The 16,847-nt window shown below is 52.2% G+C and overlaps 2 protein-coding genes across 9 annotated transcripts; one reads left to right on the forward strand and one right to left on the reverse strand.

Moving 5' to 3' along the window:
• Window positions 1–1,688: 1,688 nt before the first annotated feature.
• Window positions 1,689–11,994, forward strand: PIAS3 (protein inhibitor of activated STAT 3). Of its 3 annotated transcripts, none has more exons than XM_032848109.1 (14): window positions 1,689–1,857; window positions 4,486–4,903; window positions 5,058–5,142; window positions 5,346–5,396; window positions 5,636–5,726; window positions 6,244–6,378; window positions 6,585–6,690; window positions 7,583–7,656; window positions 7,791–7,951; window positions 9,301–9,434; window positions 9,515–9,683; window positions 9,849–9,982; window positions 10,172–10,209; window positions 10,822–11,994. In XM_032848109.1, exons 2-14 carry the CDS (start codon window positions 4,489–4,491, stop codon window positions 11,086–11,088), a joined length of 1,860 nt encoding a protein of 619 aa, XP_032704000.1. In that variant the 5' UTR covers window positions 1,689–1,857; window positions 4,486–4,488; the 3' UTR covers window positions 11,089–11,994. The 3 variants fall into 3 exon arrangements, with proteins under 3 accessions (XP_032704000.1, XP_032703999.1, XP_032703998.1); XM_032848108.1 differs by lacking the exon at window positions 1,689–1,857 and adding an exon at window positions 2,437–2,569; XM_032848107.1 differs by lacking the exon at window positions 1,689–1,857 and adding an exon at window positions 4,064–4,167.
• Window positions 9,559–14,562, reverse strand: NUDT17 (nudix hydrolase 17). Of its 6 annotated transcripts, none has more exons than XR_004381502.1 (8): window positions 14,368–14,562; window positions 13,997–14,183; window positions 13,716–13,741; window positions 13,492–13,584; window positions 13,129–13,227; window positions 12,767–12,903; window positions 12,226–12,373; window positions 9,559–9,670 (listed from the first exon to the last, which is right to left on the reverse strand). XR_004381502.1 is itself a non-coding variant. In XM_032848110.1 (8 exons), the coding sequence occupies exons 1-8, from the start codon at window positions 14,557–14,559 to the stop codon at window positions 9,667–9,669; spliced, it is 891 nt and encodes a 296-aa protein (XP_032704001.1). In that variant the 5' UTR covers window positions 14,560–14,562; the 3' UTR covers window positions 9,559–9,666. The 6 variants fall into 6 exon arrangements, 5 of the variants coding, with proteins under 5 accessions (XP_032704001.1, XP_032704006.1, XP_032704004.1 ...); XM_032848110.1 differs by having other exon boundaries at window positions 12,226–12,378; XM_032848115.1 differs by lacking the exon at window positions 12,226–12,373 and having other exon boundaries at window positions 9,579–9,670.
• Between the last annotated feature and the right edge of the window lie 2,285 nt (window positions 14,563–16,847).

Below are 16,847 nucleotides of genomic sequence, written 5' to 3' on the forward strand. Positions count from 1 at the left end.
GTAGGTGAAGCGCGGTCGCCACAATGGGGTCAGACTGTATCTTTGAATGCCTCCAATCAGAACATGGTCCTGATTTGTAGTTTCCCTCCTTTGTCAGATAACAATTAATTTAACTGACATTGAACGAGTCTACTATGGGCCAGGCACTGGGGATAGAGAGTGAGCATCACAGAAAAAATTCTTGTCCTTGCTGAGCTGGGATACAGGATCAAATTCAGGCACCCTGTTTCCTACTTTTTTGTTATCCTGTAGGGATGCTGGAACTTATAACCTCAAATTAACTATTAAAGGAGATCCCTTCTTTATCCCTCCTTTATGAAACCACTAAGATTCAAGGTGAAGTTGACTTTTTTTCTTTTACATTTTTACAGCTTTAATGAGTTATCATAATTGATATTCAATAAACTGCAAGTACTTTGATAAGTTTTGACACATGTGTATACCCATAAAACTATCACACAATCATGGTAATGAACATGTCTATCACTCCCAGAGAATACTCCCCCCTTTTTTTTTAATCCTCTCTATCCTCCTCCTCTCCAATCACTGAAAATTCTAGAAGATAAAAACTAATCCATAGTAACTTTGGACCTGGAGGGCTGAACAGAACAAAAGCTCGGGGCCTGATGAAGACAACTGGGGTTTAGAACCGAATACTTGAGCTTGAATTTAGCTTTAAGTCCCACCATTGCTGGAAGCAAAGCATCAGGGAAAGAACCTGAGTGTAGGGGAAGGTGCAGATCTTCCCCAGGGATACAACCCACAGAGTAGCTAGGCATGGTCCAATTCAGCAGGTACCTGGGGGTATTGCCAGGCTGGTACCTTCATTCTTGTGGCTTGGAAGGGGTCTCATGGGAAGGATTATACTGAAGGTTTAAGCTAAATGAGAGGGTTATTCATATTATTTATGATTATTTTATGACAATTATAGGTTTGTCTTGTTGCCGCTGCTAGATGGAGAGCTCCTGCAAGGCTTTTTATGTCCTCAGCACCTAACAATCTCTGAACAGCATTCTAATGTTTGTTGAACAAATGACATTATTGCTTTGGTCCCAGCCACTAACTATAAAATGCTATGACTTTTTCCATTAGGTAGGTTGGGTAAACGGCCCTAAAATTGGTGCTTTCATGGTACCTGCATGTGAGTGATGAGCTTGGTTGAGAAAGGGGTCTCTGGAAGGTCAAAGGCTTTGGAAGAAGAGCAGGCAGTTCAGAGGGGAGCAGAAAGATGAATTTTGAGGGTAAGAAAACCTCCCCCTCTGTTCACCTTCAGCTACATCAAAAGCTTGGGGTCTCTGGTGACGTTCTATTTGGGGTAGGAGGATGGGGGACCACAGGTAGAGTTGGCGCTTAAGTACACTTTGGATTCTCGCAGCCCAGGCTTTCTCCCAAGCAGAAGAGCCTCATTTCAAGTAGGAACCTCTTTCTGTGGGCAGATCCCCGTCCATCCGGCCACATTTGCAGCAGGACTCCACCCCAGGCGGGTACACTAGCACAAGGGGTCGGAGCAAGAGCGAGAAAGATGAGATCCAAGAACGTCCTCCCTCCTGACCCGCTCACTCGAGGAGTTAATCTCTCCGCGCGCTGCTAAGAATCCCTCCCTCTCCAGCCTCAGACTCCGCCCCCTCCCTCAGTCGCTGAGGTCCTGGCGGGCTCACCCCGGAGGGGGCGGCCCCAGCCCCAGCGCTGGGCCGGGCGGAGCTCCCGTCCAGGCGGAGCTGCGGCCGCAGCGTCCAGCTGCGGGACCGACCTCCAGCCTTGTAGACAGCGGGAGTGGCGCTGGGCCCCCTCCCCCCACCTCCCCAGTCCACCCTCCGAGCCTCCCGAGCTCCCTCCCCGCTCCCTGCAACTGTGCTGGTAAGTCCCGCTCATCGCACCAAACTTTTTTGCTGCCGAGTTTGAGTCCTACCGCGGGACCACGAGCAACACCGTAGCTAGTTGGTGGGGGTGGGGGCTGGGGGGGGGAGCGTAGGATTGAGAACAGCCGTCTAGAAATGAACTATTCACAACTCCATAGCTTCTCTGAAATGATTCAGATCTCACGTATTTCCCGAGTTGGTAGAACTCTTGACTTTAGCTGGTTAAACTTGTAGAGGAGATGACGGTATTCGCTCCAACTCCGCCACCCCTCCCCCATGTCTCTTAAAATTTAGCAGTTCTCGATACTTTCCCTCCATATTTCAAGTATCTTTGGCTCCCTAAAAGCTCATCTCCTCCCAGCTCTGGCGTGGCAAAGCCCCCTCCCCCAGGCACTTCGGGTCCGCCTCCTCTTCGTTACCCCCGGGAACCCCGCGATCTTTCGGGCTACGCTCCCTCCGGTCTTGCACCGGGGCCAAAGACGTGGTGGGGCTGGGTCCGGCGGTGGAGGGAGGGGCTGAGGCTGGGGCCTGTCCGGAGCCGGGCGGGCGGGGCCGGGAAGGGGAGGTGTAGGGGGCCGGACGGGGCGGAGCAGGCGGCATTTGCGGCCGGCGCTGGGGTGGAGAGTTGTGCGCCGGTCCCTGGGCCTGAGCTCCGGCTCGGGCTCGGGCGCCTGCGATGTCTCAAGATGGCGGAGCTGGGCGAATTAAAGGTACCGGCCCCCTCCCCCATCCCCATCTGGACTGAGCCCGGCGGTACGCCGAGTCAGGGAAGCGACCGAGACTGGGTGCTGAGGGCTCGGGTGGGGGCTGGAGACGTGGCGGAGACTAGCTGCTGTGGGTGGGAGCGAAGTGGCTGTGGGCGAGGACCCGGCTGCGGCGGGTCTCCGGGGGCGGGGCCGCGGGGCAGATGTAGGGGTGGGGCCGAGGGGAATTGCAGCTGTTGGGGGCCGAGGCGCAGGGGGCGGGGACGCAGGGGGAAAAAGTCGGATTTGGTAGTTGGGGCAGATGGAGGAGGAGGGCCAGGGGTAAAAGCCGCTATAGAGGCATAGGGGGCGAGTTGATCGAGGCCAAGAGATGCCACAGTAGGGGGCGGATGTGGGGATGGGACTGGGGGCAGCTGTATGGGAGGCTCCTGGGGAGATGCAGCTGAGAGGATGGAAGCTTTGGGGCTGCTTTTGGGATCGGAGCCTTGAGAAGTAACAGTAGGCGGCTGAGATCTAGGGGGCGGGGCTGTGCGGGCGGCTAGATCGAGGGGTGGGGCAGAAGCATCCTGGAGGCTCCGAGGAAGCTGTCTTAGTGAATCGGTGTCTTTGGGCAGAGACCGAGGAGTGCGAAACTATGGGATAGAAAGGGGGAGGTTCTTGACAAAGCTAATGGAGAAATAAAAACAGGACAGAGGAAATAGGGTGGGAGAAAGATGGAAGAACCAAGTTTTTCATCACGTTCCTCAAAAGGGGCCCAAAGCCATAAAACCTCCTTTGACGGGGCGAATTGTGGAGGGCTAGCAAGGCCTGCCCATGACAGGGTCTCCCAGAGATTCACAGAAGGGTGTCCTTTCAGGAGAGAGTTTTTGGTGCCCTCCTACTGCCACGCAGTCTTGAGGGTAACCATATCTGTGGACATCTCACAGAACCTTGAACCGCTGGGTTCATCCCCCTGCCTCCTGGCTTTGTTCTGTTTTTTGAAATGGAGCCATAGTCCTTGGTGGGCTTGAGGTCTAGTCACTGGGCCCAGCTGCCTTTAGGAGAACTTGCAGTTCTGCACCCTGGCTCAGAGGCCCCACGCTTTCTCCTCATCCACCCATCTGCTTAGAGCTTTGCCCTCACCTCTTCCACCGCTGTGGAGGGAGAGGATCATTTATTTTCTCTATGTAGGAGAGAAACAGGATATTAGTTCCTGGCAGATGGAGTAAACAGATAAACAAGAGGGTGGCCTGGACTCAGTAATTTACTGTTAACCTCTTTGCGGCAAGTTTTGGTCCTTTGCCTCCCAGAAAAATAGGACCGAGGGAGGGGTATTCATGTAAATGATGCTTAGAAAGGATTTGGGGGGAGTTACAAGCATTGAACCCTGACCTGAAAACCCTGGCCACAAATGCTTCAGAGGCTTGGGGAAAATAGCTGAGGTAGCTTGAAGTGTTGGGAGGGGTGTGCTGTGGGGCTCTCTGGCCTGAATCCTCTTCTCCCCCTCCTTCTCCCTGTCTCCTATGCTCTTCCCAAGAGGCTGGGATGGGTGTGAGAGTCTGAGAAAGAACAGGAGAGGAGATAAGCAGCTTAAAGGAGCATCCAGGCTCAAGGCAGGGATGGAGGTAGGCGGTAGAGCACCCATCGGTGTGCCTGTGGCTGGCTTGCTGTCTGCACCCTGCTCCGCCTGGCTGACCTACAGGCGTGGGGAAATAGAGTTCCTCAAGCTATGGGGGGCTAGTGGTAAGGTTGACCTGAGGGTTCCTGAAATGGGACTGAGATGTCCCTTTGGCTAGATGGACTGTGTGGCAGTAATCCATTGTCTGCAGAGCGTCTTTCTGATGAGTGCCCCTGGGGAGGGGTGTGGGGAAGGGACACTGCCTACTTGGTAGCTCAGCCCCAGCCTCCTTGGCAGTATTCTTGAGTGTCTCTGTTCTTCACAGCATATGGTGATGAGCTTCCGGGTGTCTGAGCTTCAGGTGCTGCTTGGCTTTGCTGGCCGGAACAAGAGTGGACGGAAGCACGAGCTCCTGGCCAAGGCCCTGCACCTCCTCAAGTCCAGCTGTGCCCCCAGTGTCCAGATGAAGATCAAAGAGCTTTACCGCCGACGCTTTCCCCGGAAGACTCTGGGGCCCTCTGATCTCTCCCTTCTCTCTCTGCCCCCTGGAACCCCTCCAGTTGGCTCCCCAGGTCCTCTAGCTCCTATTCCCCCGGCCCTCTTGGCCCCTGGCACCCTGCTGGGCCCCAAGCGTGAAGTGGACATGCACCCCCCTCTGCCCCAGCCTGTGCACCCTGATGTCACCATGAAACCGTTGCCCTTCTATGAAGTCTATGCGGAGCTCATCCGGCCCACCACCCTCGGTATGGCTCTGTCTTTCTCAGGTTTCCTGCATCCATACCGCTCGCCCAAGCCTTTCTTAGACTTTAGTCCTGTGGGATCAGCGGCCTGGGTTGGGGGCAGCATCTGTGGCTGCCTGTCACAGATTCAGGAATAACTGCCCCTTTGTGTTCTCAGCGTCCACTTCTAGCCAGCGGTTCGAAGAGGCACACTTTACCTTTGCCCTCACGCCCCAGCAGGTGCAGCAGATTCTCACGTCCAGGTACCTATCTCCCAACCCTTCTACCTCATCCCAGGGTGGTGAACCCTGGACTCTGTTCTCCGACACTCTTCTCTTCTGTCTTGCTCTCCTGCCTGTCCCCATCTTCCTGCACCTGCTTTGTCTCATTCTCTTGTGCGTCTCTTCTCAGCCCTGCCCTCTGGGGGCCATATCCTGACATGTCTCCCTCTCCTTCCCTGTCACAGAGAGGTTCTCCCAGGAGCCAAATGTGACTATACTATACAAGTGCAGCTAAGGTGAGTTGATCCTCCTCCCTTCCCTGCTGGGCTCTGTGGGGTGGGGCGTGGGGGCTGGTGGAGGGAATGCCATCAGGGTGTGCTGGACACGGCTAGGAGACAGCACTGCTCTGCCACGTCCACCCCAACCCTGGGACTCATTGGGTGCTAAGGGCTGCAGGTGCAGACATTCCCTGCCTTTCTGCCAGAAAGAAGAAACCATCTCTCCCACCCTCTCATCCTTTCTCCTCTCTTACCAGGTTCTGTCTCTGTGAGACCAGCTGTCCCCAGGAGGATTATTTTCCCCCCAACCTCTTTGTCAAGGTCAATGGGAAACTGTGCCCCCTGCCGGTAAATGCTCTTCCCTTCTTCTGGCCACGACCCCTTCCCTCTTTCAGTTCTTAAATGTTCAGTGCAAACCTATTACGAAGGAGCCATGCCTAGCACGGTGCCTGGGTATGTCATAGGCTGTCCATTCACTAAGGGATTAACATAATCTAAAGAATACTGAGATAGGGCTGATGCACAAAGGGTTCTGTCAGAATCCAAAGAGGCACATTGGTTCAACCCAGAGGTTGAGGGAAGACTTCTGTGAAGTGATGACTTCAGAGCTAAGAGTTGGAAGAAGTGGGGCATCCCTATTCTTCCTCCTCAGGAACTCAGGAAGTAGGTTTCTGTTTCCCTGGTCAATGAATAAGCACTCCTTTGTCCCCAGGAACGAACCCCCCACACAACCCTCGATAGTGCTGTAGTTTTGCGAGTCACTGAATGGGCCCCCATGTCCTTGGTCACTGAGCGAGCTGGTCTTCCCTCTAGGAAGTGAGTAACTTGAGATAAAAATGTCTTGACCTATGTCTGCCTTCCCCAGGGTTACCTTCCCCCTACCAAGAATGGGGCTGAGCCCAAGAGGCCTAGCCGCCCCATCAACATCACACCTCTGGCTCGTCTCTCGGCCACTGTTCCCAACACCATTGTGGTCAACTGGTCATCTGAGTTTGGACGGGTGAGCAGGGCTGGGGCAGGGAACCTAGAGAAGCCTGCAGGGTGTGAGGGCGACAGCATCCAGTGTTGGAGTTGGGGAAAACATCATCTTCTTTGTGGGTCTTCCTGCCCTAACCCGCTGTCTGTGGTCCTCCTGGGACAGAGGGTCGGGAAGGCGGTGGTGATGTGCAGAGCAGAGGCTAATTGCCTCCCTCTCTCTCCATGTAGAACTACTCCTTGTCTGTGTACCTGGTGAGGCAGCTGACTGCAGGGACCCTTCTACAGAAACTCAGAGCAAAGGGTATCCGGAACCCAGACCACTCTCGGGCACTGAGTGAGTAACACCCTGCCCCTCTTTCCCCCCTGATCTGGATCCGAGTCTCCCTGGTCCTCCAGCCTTTATGGTCAGACCCATCCCCCTCTTGTGACAGTACACCTCACATCACACACGAACCCCAACCCTACTCCTAGCCCCTTACCAGTCTTTGTTGTTGAGAAGTCAGCCCAATCTCAGGCACTGAGGGACACCCTTGAGTTCTCAATTATACATCTGCTTTGCACCTCATAGACCCTGCTTCTAGCTTCTTTAGACTGGAGGCTTGTTTTAAAAAAGATTTTATTTATTTATTTGAGAATGAGAGAGCACGAGTGGGGTGAGGGGCAGAGAGAGAAGCAAACTCCCCGCTGAGCCACTGAGCCTCCCAGGTGCCCCTAGACTGGCAAGAGTCTTGGGGATCCTCTGATCTGGGTACCTGGGTGGCTCAGTCATTAAACATCTGCCTTTGACTGAGGTCATGATCCCAGTGTCCTGGGATAGAGCCCCACATCAGGCTCCCTGCTTCGTGGGAAGCCTGCTTCTCCCTCTCCCACTGACCCTGCTTCTGTTCCCTCTCTCGCTATGTCTCTCCCTGTCAAATAAACAAATAAAAATCTTTAAAAAAATAAAAAATAAAAAATGAAGAAAAAGGATCCTCTGATCTAACCCTCTTGTGATGCTTCAGTTCCCTTTAAGTCATATCTGTCCCAGTGTCCCACAGCTGTGTTTAAGCATCTTCAGGGACGGGGAACTCTCCCTCACAGCCAGTCTTCATGTGACATCCCTCCGGCCCCCAAAGGCACTCTGCGTGGCTGCCTCTCAGCCAGTTGTCTGCTTCTGGCCTCACCGCTTCCTGGGCTTCATCTCCAGCTTTGCTGACCCCGTGGCTCTGGCCTCATTCTTGTTTCAGTCAAGGAGAAATTGACCGCTGACCCGGACAGTGAGGTGGCCACTACGAGTCTCCGGGTGTCACTCATGTGCCCGGTGGGTACAAGGGAGATGAGAAGGGGGAGGGGTTGCTGGGTTAAACTCTGGACCCAGATGAGGGCTCCTAGGGCGACCAGAGTAAGGCTTCCTGGGATGTGGGGACTCTGACCAGAGAACTCCTCTCTTCTCAGCTAGGGAAGATGCGCCTGACAGTCCCTTGTCGGGCCCTCACCTGCGCCCACCTGCAGAGCTTCGATGCTGCCCTTTATCTACAGATGAATGAGAAGAAGCCAACATGGACATGTCCTGTTTGTGACAAGAAGGCTCCTTATGAATCTCTTATCATTGATGGGTAGGGCCACTCTGCTTTGTCTTACCTAGGACCTCCACTAGCAACCCCCGCCCATCTATATATCGTGAGACCTTCCTTCCCCTCCCATGAACCCCATTTCTTCACCTATCAATCCCTTTATATGTATAGGTATAATTTTTTACCTTTATAATATACAGTTGACCCTTGAACAGTGTAGGTCCACTTTACACATTTTTTTTCAATACAGCACAGTACATGTAAATGTATTTCCTCTTTATGATTTTCTTAATATTTTTATTTTGTCTAGCTTACTGTATTATAAGAATGCAGTATATGATACACATAACATACAAAATGTGTGTTAATTGATTGTTGATGATATTGGTAAGGCTTTTGGTCAACCGTAGGCTGTTGTTATTTAAGTTTTGGGGAGAGTCAAAAGTTATCCATGAATTTTTTTTTTTAAATAGTAAAGACTTAAAAAAAAAAAAAGATTTATTTATTTACTTGTGAGAGAGAGAGAGAGAGAGAGCGCATGTGCTTGTGGGGCAGGTGAGAGAGAATATTAAGCAGGCTGTATGCCCAAAGTGGAGCCTGACATGGGGCTCGATCTCATGACCCTGAGATCACAACCCGAGCAGAAACCAAGAGTAGGATGCTCAACTGCCTGCGCCCCCTAGGCACCCCATCCAAGGATTTTTGATTGTGTGGGTCAGCGCTCTTAATCCCCATGTTGTTCATGGTCAACTGTATATATTTCCAACATTGAGGATTTAAAGCATTAGGCATCATGCTGCGAACTTTGCATGCCTCATCGCATTGAATCCTCATAATTAACCTTGTGAGATGGGTATGGTCATTACAGGTGAGGAAGCTGAGGCCTAGAGAGATTATCTTGCTCAAAGTTCTCATTGTTACTAAGTGGCAGAGTCAGTGCATTGAACTGATACAATATATCTCCTAGAACAACTACCTGACCTCTCATTGACAATGGCAAAAAAGTTCTTCTGAGGGCCTGGATGTACTGATTTTGCTAATCCCAACCCCCGTCCAGAGCCTAAATGACGGTCCTTGTTCCCAGTGCCCTCTTTGAGACGGTTTATAGAGTTTGGTATCTTTGCTCCTTTTGTCTTGTTGCAAGTACTACATGAAAGGTGTGCTTAGAATGTTTGGAAAATTTAGCATTTAAAGTTGGCAAATCTCTTTTATATTACCTTACTTTATTTGATTCCGACAACTCAAGAGTTGGTAGAGTGAATAATGTCCCTGTTTTACAGACAAGGAAACCTCAGTTCCTGAGGTTCAGGAAGGTGAGTCCCAGAACTCCCCGGCTACTGTTCCCAGCCATCTCCCAGCCCCATGAATTCCCATCTCTCCCCTTCCCCCAGCTTATTCATGGAGATACTTAATTCCTGTTCGGATTGTGATGAGATCCAGTTCATGGAAGATGGATCCTGGTGCCCAATGAAACCCAAGAAGGAGGCATCTGAGGTTTGCCCCCCGCCAGGGTATGGGCTGGATGGTGAGTGACCCCCTGTCCCCCAGCTGAACTATATCTTGGATGGCTTCGTCTCTGAGACACAGTCCTCTTACCACCTGCAGGCCTCCAGTACAGCCCAGTCCAAGAGGGCAATCCATCAGAGAATAAGAAGAAGGTTGAAGTTATTGACTTGACAATAGAGAGTTCGTCAGATGAGGAGGACCTGCCCCCGACCAAAAAGCACTGTCCTGTCACCTCAACTGCCATCCCAGCGCTACCTGGAAGCAAAGGGTATGAGGAAATAGGCTGAGTCCACGGCAGAGGGGCAGAGAAAGAAGTCAGGAATGCCTTCTGATCACTGGACAAACCCTGGGGCAGAGAGGGGACTCAGGAGGCTGAGCTGGGTAAGGGCATCTGTCGTTCGCTGCTGCCCCAGCTCTTCCTCTCTCCTCACAGAGTCCTGACATCTGGTCACCAGCCATCTTCGGTGCTACGGAGCCCTGCTATGGGCACACTGGGCGGGGATTTCCTATCCAGTCTCCCACTACATGAGTACCCACCTGCTTTCCCACTGGGGGCTGATATCCAAGGTAGGACACTGATCACAAGGTGGGCTGTTCCTTGCCACAGCTGCCCCCAAACGAGATCAGAACCCCTGTTCCTTTTCAAAGACTTCTGGCTCTCTTGCAAAGGCTATAATCCAAGGGACTTCTTTGCAGGTTTTTTTGGCCATGAGGGGTCAGACAGGAGATTGATTCTGATTTTTCTTTTCTTACCAGGTTTAGATTTGTTTTCTTTCCTCCAGACTGAAAGTCAGGTAAGTGGTCTCTTCTCCCATGAAGCTATCAGATCTCAGAAGATTCCTTTCTAGGCACTGATACCCTGCCCTCCCCCGCCCATTTTCCCTTGAGACCTAAATCTGCTTCTTTGTGAGGAAAGGCAGGGGCTGGGGGACAGGGGGTGGGCAGTTTATTTCCCTACTGGACCCTACCTGTGCTTCTTCGGATTCTCACCCATGTCTTCTTTGATCTCCTGTTACTGTTCTGTCTTGAGTTTTTAAAATTCTGCCTCCGACTGCTCTCCCTCCAACCACCCTCTCACCGCCCCCACCCCCCCCCCCCCCCCCCCCCCCCCCCACACACACAGAGTCATGTGCACTTGAGCGCTGTGCCTGCCCCAGAGGGACATTCCATGCATTTCAGATGCCCACAAGGCCAAAAACCTAGCAAGCTGGAGGGGCTGTCTCAAGGCAGGGAGTAGGGGCAGGGCATGGGTGGGGTGGGGAAGTGGGGGACAGAGAGTCTCCCCTGCTTCTCAGAGGCTATTTGGGGATCCAAGGGGTTTGATTTATCCCAGGATATTTCTGAGATGACTGGGAGGTGGGTGAAGTCAGGAGAAAATCTTAAACTGTGCCCTTGATTCCTCCCAGCACTATGGTCCCTCCGTCATCACCTCGCTAGATGAACAGGATGCCCTTGGCCACTTCTTCCAGTACCGAGGGACCCCTTCCCACTTCCTGGGCCCACTGGCCCCCACATTGGGGAGCTCTCACCGCAGCACCACTCCAGCACCCCCTCCTGGCCGTGTCAGTAGCATTGTGGCCCCTGGGGGGGCCTTGAGGGAGGGGCCTGGAGGACCCCTATCCTCAGGTCCCTCTTTGACTGGCTGCCGGTCAGACATCATTTCCCTGGACTGAGTCCCCTGGACGATGGAAACTTCATTGCCTCCCAACACTGAGCAAGTACTTTGTGGAGTCCAGATTCCTGGCTACTCTGACCCCTCAGGGGCCTTTGGCCCGAGGTCAGAAAGACCTTCATGGATACCTGATTTTGGCCTTCTCTCTGCCTAACAAGGCCAGCACCCAAAGGGTTAATATTTAACCTCTTTTTAAGGACATTTGGGTTCTATTTTTGGAAATGTTCTTTAGATGGCTGGCACATTCCTTTGGGTATGTTAACCTGGGCAGTGGGAGGCACATGGGTTGGGGTGTGAGGTGGGGGAGGGGCCGAATTGGCTGGAGCCTCATGGGGAAAGGGTCTTTCTCTTGTCCCCTAGATGCCCTCTCTTCCCCAAACCTATGGTTCTGTTCCTTCCCCACATCCATTGTCTCTTCATGTCCATTCCGTTCTCTTTGGTCAGACAGACAGGTAGAGAAGCTGAGACAGGCAGAAATAGGGACAGAGAACTCTATTTTGGGTTGTAGATTTTTTTGTACATAAACAAGAAAAACCAAAATACTCCAAAGATGATTTCCCCTGCTTCCTACTTCCCAGTATGACTGAGGAGGACATAAGGCCTTAGCTCTGATCCCCATTGATTTGGGAGCAGGGCCTGGCCTGTTGCCTGGGTCTCTCTCTATTTATATATTTAAGTTCACAATGTTTCATATGCTGACCAGCTTGGGCCATGAGCTTCAAAAGGCCCATGGCCCCATGGTTAGGTCTGGCTCATTCTGCACCTTTTCTGGGAGGGGGGAAGACCTCATGCTCTCCCCATTCTCCTTTTTCAGGCTCCTCCAGGGCCTAGGGCCTATGTTGTAATTTTACTTTTTATTCTCAAAGTTGTAGCAAAGTTCTTACCCATAATAAAGGTTGTAAATGTCTGTGAGTGTCTTGGAGGTGGGCTGGGGCCAGGGGGATTATGCACTTTCATTTCCAGAGCCCTGGTTTGCGGGGAGGGGGCCCATGTTCTATTCTTCCTTGCAGACCCTGGGCCTACTTTCACATGGGAGGGGTGTCCCACTGAGGAGTTCCGGGAGCATTTGTTCTTTCTTCCTCTCCCTCATAGAGCATTCAGCCCAATGTCACAGAGCCCTCAAGTCCTTTACCCTTACCTGCCCAGATGTTGCAGCCAGAGCCTGAGGGCAAACTTCGTCCCAGAGCTGACCCTCTCTTTTCCTTCAGCTGTGGTTGGGGTTGTCCGCAGCAGCGTGGACACCGGCAAGGCCAGGGGTCGAGCTCCTCCATCCTCCTTTAGTTCTACTATACTGCATAATGACGGCTCCTGTCTGGGCTGTGCTCCTGTCAGTGGCTTAGCCCTCTTCCATGGAACCCTCCCAGCCACAGGAGTAGAGGGGTGGGTGGGAGTTCCCCTCATTTACCGAAAGGAACAGGTTCAAGGAGGGTTAAATGACTTGCCCCTTTGGGGGAGTGGGACTCAAACCCAGGTGGTCAGTGCTAGCCAGCTGAAGCAGGAACCCTTGGAGTTGGATGGACAGTGTCTTTGGTATCATGTGCCCCCTTCATCATCAGCTGACCAGCCCACTCCCTAAATCTCCCCCAGGACACAAAACTCCCCCGCTGAGGAGGGGAAAGAGGTGGGACTATTCAATGAGTATGTGTTGGTGTGCTGGAGGGTCAGACCAAAGCTCTTACAGGATGGAAGGTGGTAGCTCCTGGGGGAGATGCCTGGATGTCTCTGTACCATCCTCCATGGTGGCCACTGCAGCTGCTACATCTGGTCCCAGCCACATAAAGGCGCTCACCTCATTTGGGTTTGGTTGGATCCGGGCCTGGGCCAGATAGTTAGATCCCTTAGCTGTGGCCTCTCTTAGGAGGCCTGTTTTTGATTGTGGCCTACCCACAAGTGGAATGGGGAGAGACTTGGGACAGGGGTAAGGGCGGGGGGGAGGCTATTGGATTTCTTGGTTATCTCTGACTGACCCCCCCCCTGCCGTCACAGAATTAGTCTGCTTGGGTCTCAAGCCCCCATTTCCTTCCTGCACTGTCAGCCCTACCTGCAGCTGCTGCTGTGACTCCTGGGAGACCACGAGAAGATAGAGAATGATGTGATGGTATTTGGGGAGACCCCAGCTCAGCCTCGGAGGGTAGGCAGACTAGGAGAGAATACAGCAAAAATGAGAACTTCCTAATTCTTTTTGAGACTTTGTAAATATAGCTGAAGAAGTAGAGGGTAGAGATGGTGCAGAAGGGACATAGGTGGGGATTGTGGGATTGGGGACTCCAAACCATCCACCCACAGTTAATCGTTTCTCCTCTGGCCCAGGCAGGTGTAGGGCTGTTCTTTGGCTTTGGTGGGTTCAAAGTTGTTGAGGGCTCGGTTAAATAAGGAAGGGACCTTTTCCAGGTTCCTGTCTCACCTCCCATAACCCCAGAGGAACCCAAGAGAACTGGTCCTGGGGCAGCTGCAATCCACTCTCCTCCCAAAGCTCTCGGAGCCCTCCGTCCAACAGCTGGGAATGAGAGCACAGGTCTCCTTCAAGTCCTTTGTTTGCCCCTTCCTCAGCCCACACCCAAGGCAGGCCGAGGCGGAGGTCTCTGGTTTCCGGGCCTCCAGTGAAGGTCGGGTTAGCTGATTGGTTACCTCTTCATCAAGTTCCACGTGCCCACCTGCAACAACAGTGGGACCAATAGGTAAGTGGTGATGGTCTTGGTCAGGAACCACCCCCCCCCCCATCACCACCCACCCCCACACTATACTACCCCTCTCCTCCAGTTGGTGTAGATGCCATTGCAACTCTTGTGAAAAGGGGACTCACCGTATTTGTAGGCCGGCCTCTCTGTCTTCCTGAGACTGGGACTAGCACTATTGGTGAAGGGCCACTTTCTTCCCTGAACTTGGAATTCTGTTCTCAGGGCACTCACCTGGGGGTACCCAGAGGTTGGGAGAAAGGCTGAGGGTGCTTGTCCTTCGGGTTAACAAGATAGTCTGGTCGCTGGACTGCAGAATGACGGCCACACCCAGATCCACACCTCGATTCGTGGGCAGCTCAGTCCCCCGAGCCCTGAGCTGCTGCTGGTCCAGTGCCACAAAAGGGCAGAAAGGGGGTCGCTGGCGGGGGTGCAGGAGGTCGGTAGCCGTTTGGTTTAAGGCTTCAGAAGCCGGGCAAAAATCGGGCAACGCCGCGCGATGGGGGAGGAGATCGAGTCTGACCGAGCCTGGCCTCTGGCGCCAGCTCCACACCCCACCCCCGACCCCACTCCTGCCCCCCCCCCCCCCTCCCCTTTCTCCTGACCTGGAGCGGAAGTGTGGTCGAAGCGCCTGGGAATGGCCGGTCCGAGAGGACGAGTCGTCCTCGCTTAAAGCCGCAGTGCGTGGGCCACGGCCCGAGCCCCGGCCCGGCGCCCAGGAGGCGACACACACTCTGCGCGAAGCTCGGCGACACGGGGCGCCCGGACAGGAGCAGCAGCACCCGCGAGGCGGCCATAACGCGGCTCCTGGGCCGCAGTCCTCCTGGCGCCCTCTGCTGGCCCAGCGGTGCCGCCCCGAGTGTTGGGCCCGGTCGGAGAGGCCGCGGAAATGTAGGCAGAAGCCTTGGGGATGAGCCAAGGGCGCAATGCTAGTAAATGACAAAGAAGAAAGCCTCTAATCCCTCGGCTCCTCTTCTCCCCCCCTCTTCTCTTTAGGAGAGTGATTCAGACTGGATAATTTCTCAACTCACATGTTCCCTCCCACCAGCCACGGGCCGTGTATACTTAAGCACCCCTTGGTAGCTCTATACACCTATCTGCTGTAGTAGGTGTCACCTCAAATTAGTGTCTTGACCAGACACCCAGGAGACATTCTTTTCCCCTCCCCTCTCTTTCTTCTCACTAAAATGGCAACCCAGTGCAACAGATTCTATCTCCTTAAAATTTCTCGGATGTCTTGCTCTCTACTCATATTCTGCCAGATACTATTGCACATCTCCAAATAGTCCTTCCTCTACCAGTTCATTCTCTAGGGTGCTTCCAGAGTGATCTTTCTCAAACACAGATCTCATCATCTTGCTTCCCACTGCTTAGAAGATAAACTACTAAGCACAGTATATTGAGGACCCCCTCACCCCCAACCCCAGCCCTTGCTCCTGCGGGCTGTCCAGCCTCAATGCTGGCAGGACTTAGGCCCTGTTTTCTGGTTATATTCTATTTGCACTTCTTCCTGGAGCAAGGCTCTGCTTCCTTCTGGGACCCTTTCCCCCTCCTACCTGGCAAATCCTCTTCTTTGACAAGACAGATTAGCACTTTTTCTGCAATCCCTTTCGTTCTTGACCCTTCTCCCTCTTGCCTCTCTGTATACAGTACTTTTCTGCTAGAGCCCCCACCCAGTATTTCCTTGTATTTGTCTCCTCCCACTAGGCTGTGTGTATAAGGCTTATTCAACTTTGTATCCCTAAAGCCTGGCCCACTCTGGGCACATAACAGTTGCTCAGTAAAGAATGGTGAGTGGTTTGAAGGCAGAGACAGCAACTTACTGATCCTGGTATATTATATCCAGTATAATGGCTAGCAGTTAACTGGTACTTGATCGAACAATTAAATTCATTAATCTTAATGAATTAGAGAGAATGGACATTGAAGAGAGAACTGAAGAGATTGTAATAGCACCTACCTGCTTTCAATGAACTGAAGCTGCTGGGACAAATTACATCAGGTAGGTTAATTATCTATCCATGTCACTGAGAGAGAAAACTTAGAATTGCTGCTTTTAAGAAACCATGGAGTAGGGGTGCCTGGGTGGCTCAGCGGGTTAAAGCCGCTGCCTTCAGCTCAGGTCATGATCTCAGTGTCCTGGGATGGAACCCCACATCCAGCTCTCTGCTCAGCAGGGAGCCTGCTTCCCCCTCTCTCTCTGCCTATTTGTGATCTCTCTCTCTCTCTCTGTGTGTTAGATAGATAATAATAAAATAAATAAAATCTTAAAAAAAAAACAAAAAAGAAACCATGGAGAAGAGGAAGCCAATGACTTCTTGAGTCCTTACCGTATGCCAGGCATTGTGCTAAGTGTCTTACATACACGGTTTCAGATGTGTTAGAAGCCTGGAGCTGGCAAGTGTAGATTCCAGTGTGAATGCTGGGGCCAATCCACCTGCTAGTTCTGAAAATAGCTTTTACTTCCCTCTGTGTGGGTATCTTTCATATTCTCTACACTGTGTGTGTGTGTGTGTGTGTGTGTGTGTGTGTGTGTGTGTGTGTTGTGTGTGTGTGTGTTATTACAACTTAACAAAATAAAGAATAGGGGTAGCCTTTTGAGAATGGAATGAACTGCTTAGGAAGAAGTTTCTTCCACTGTCACGGATATTCAAACACAGGCTTGGCTTAACTTCTTAGTGGGAAATAATGCATCTGATAGATGATTAATCTAGTTGATTTGAGGTCTTTTCCCCCACTGAGATCTGATGAGTGGAGAATACAATGATGAGGATAATACAGGATCAGCAAACTTCAAAAAACATGTCAAACTCTTTCTGATGTTTTCTGGGCAGTAGAGATAGAGAGGGCATTTCAATATAAGAATCAGCAATGGGGGCACCTGGGTGGCTTGGTCGGTTGGGCAACTGCTTTCCGCTCAGGTCATGATCCCAGGATCAAACCCCATGTTGGGCTCCCTGCTCAGTAGAGAGTATGCTTCTCCCTCTTCCCCTGCTCGTTCCTGCTCTCTCTCAAGTGCACACACTTGCTCACTTTCCCTCTCAAATAAATTAAAAAAAAAAAAAAAAAGGAATTTGCATGTATC

This window comes from Lontra canadensis, unplaced genomic scaffold (genome assembly GCF_010015895.1).
Source record: "Lontra canadensis isolate GAN:19392208 unplaced genomic scaffold, GSC_riverotter_1.0 scaffold200, whole genome shotgun sequence".
In the NCBI taxonomy this organism is placed as follows: Eukaryota; Metazoa; Chordata; class Mammalia; order Carnivora; family Mustelidae; genus Lontra; species Lontra canadensis.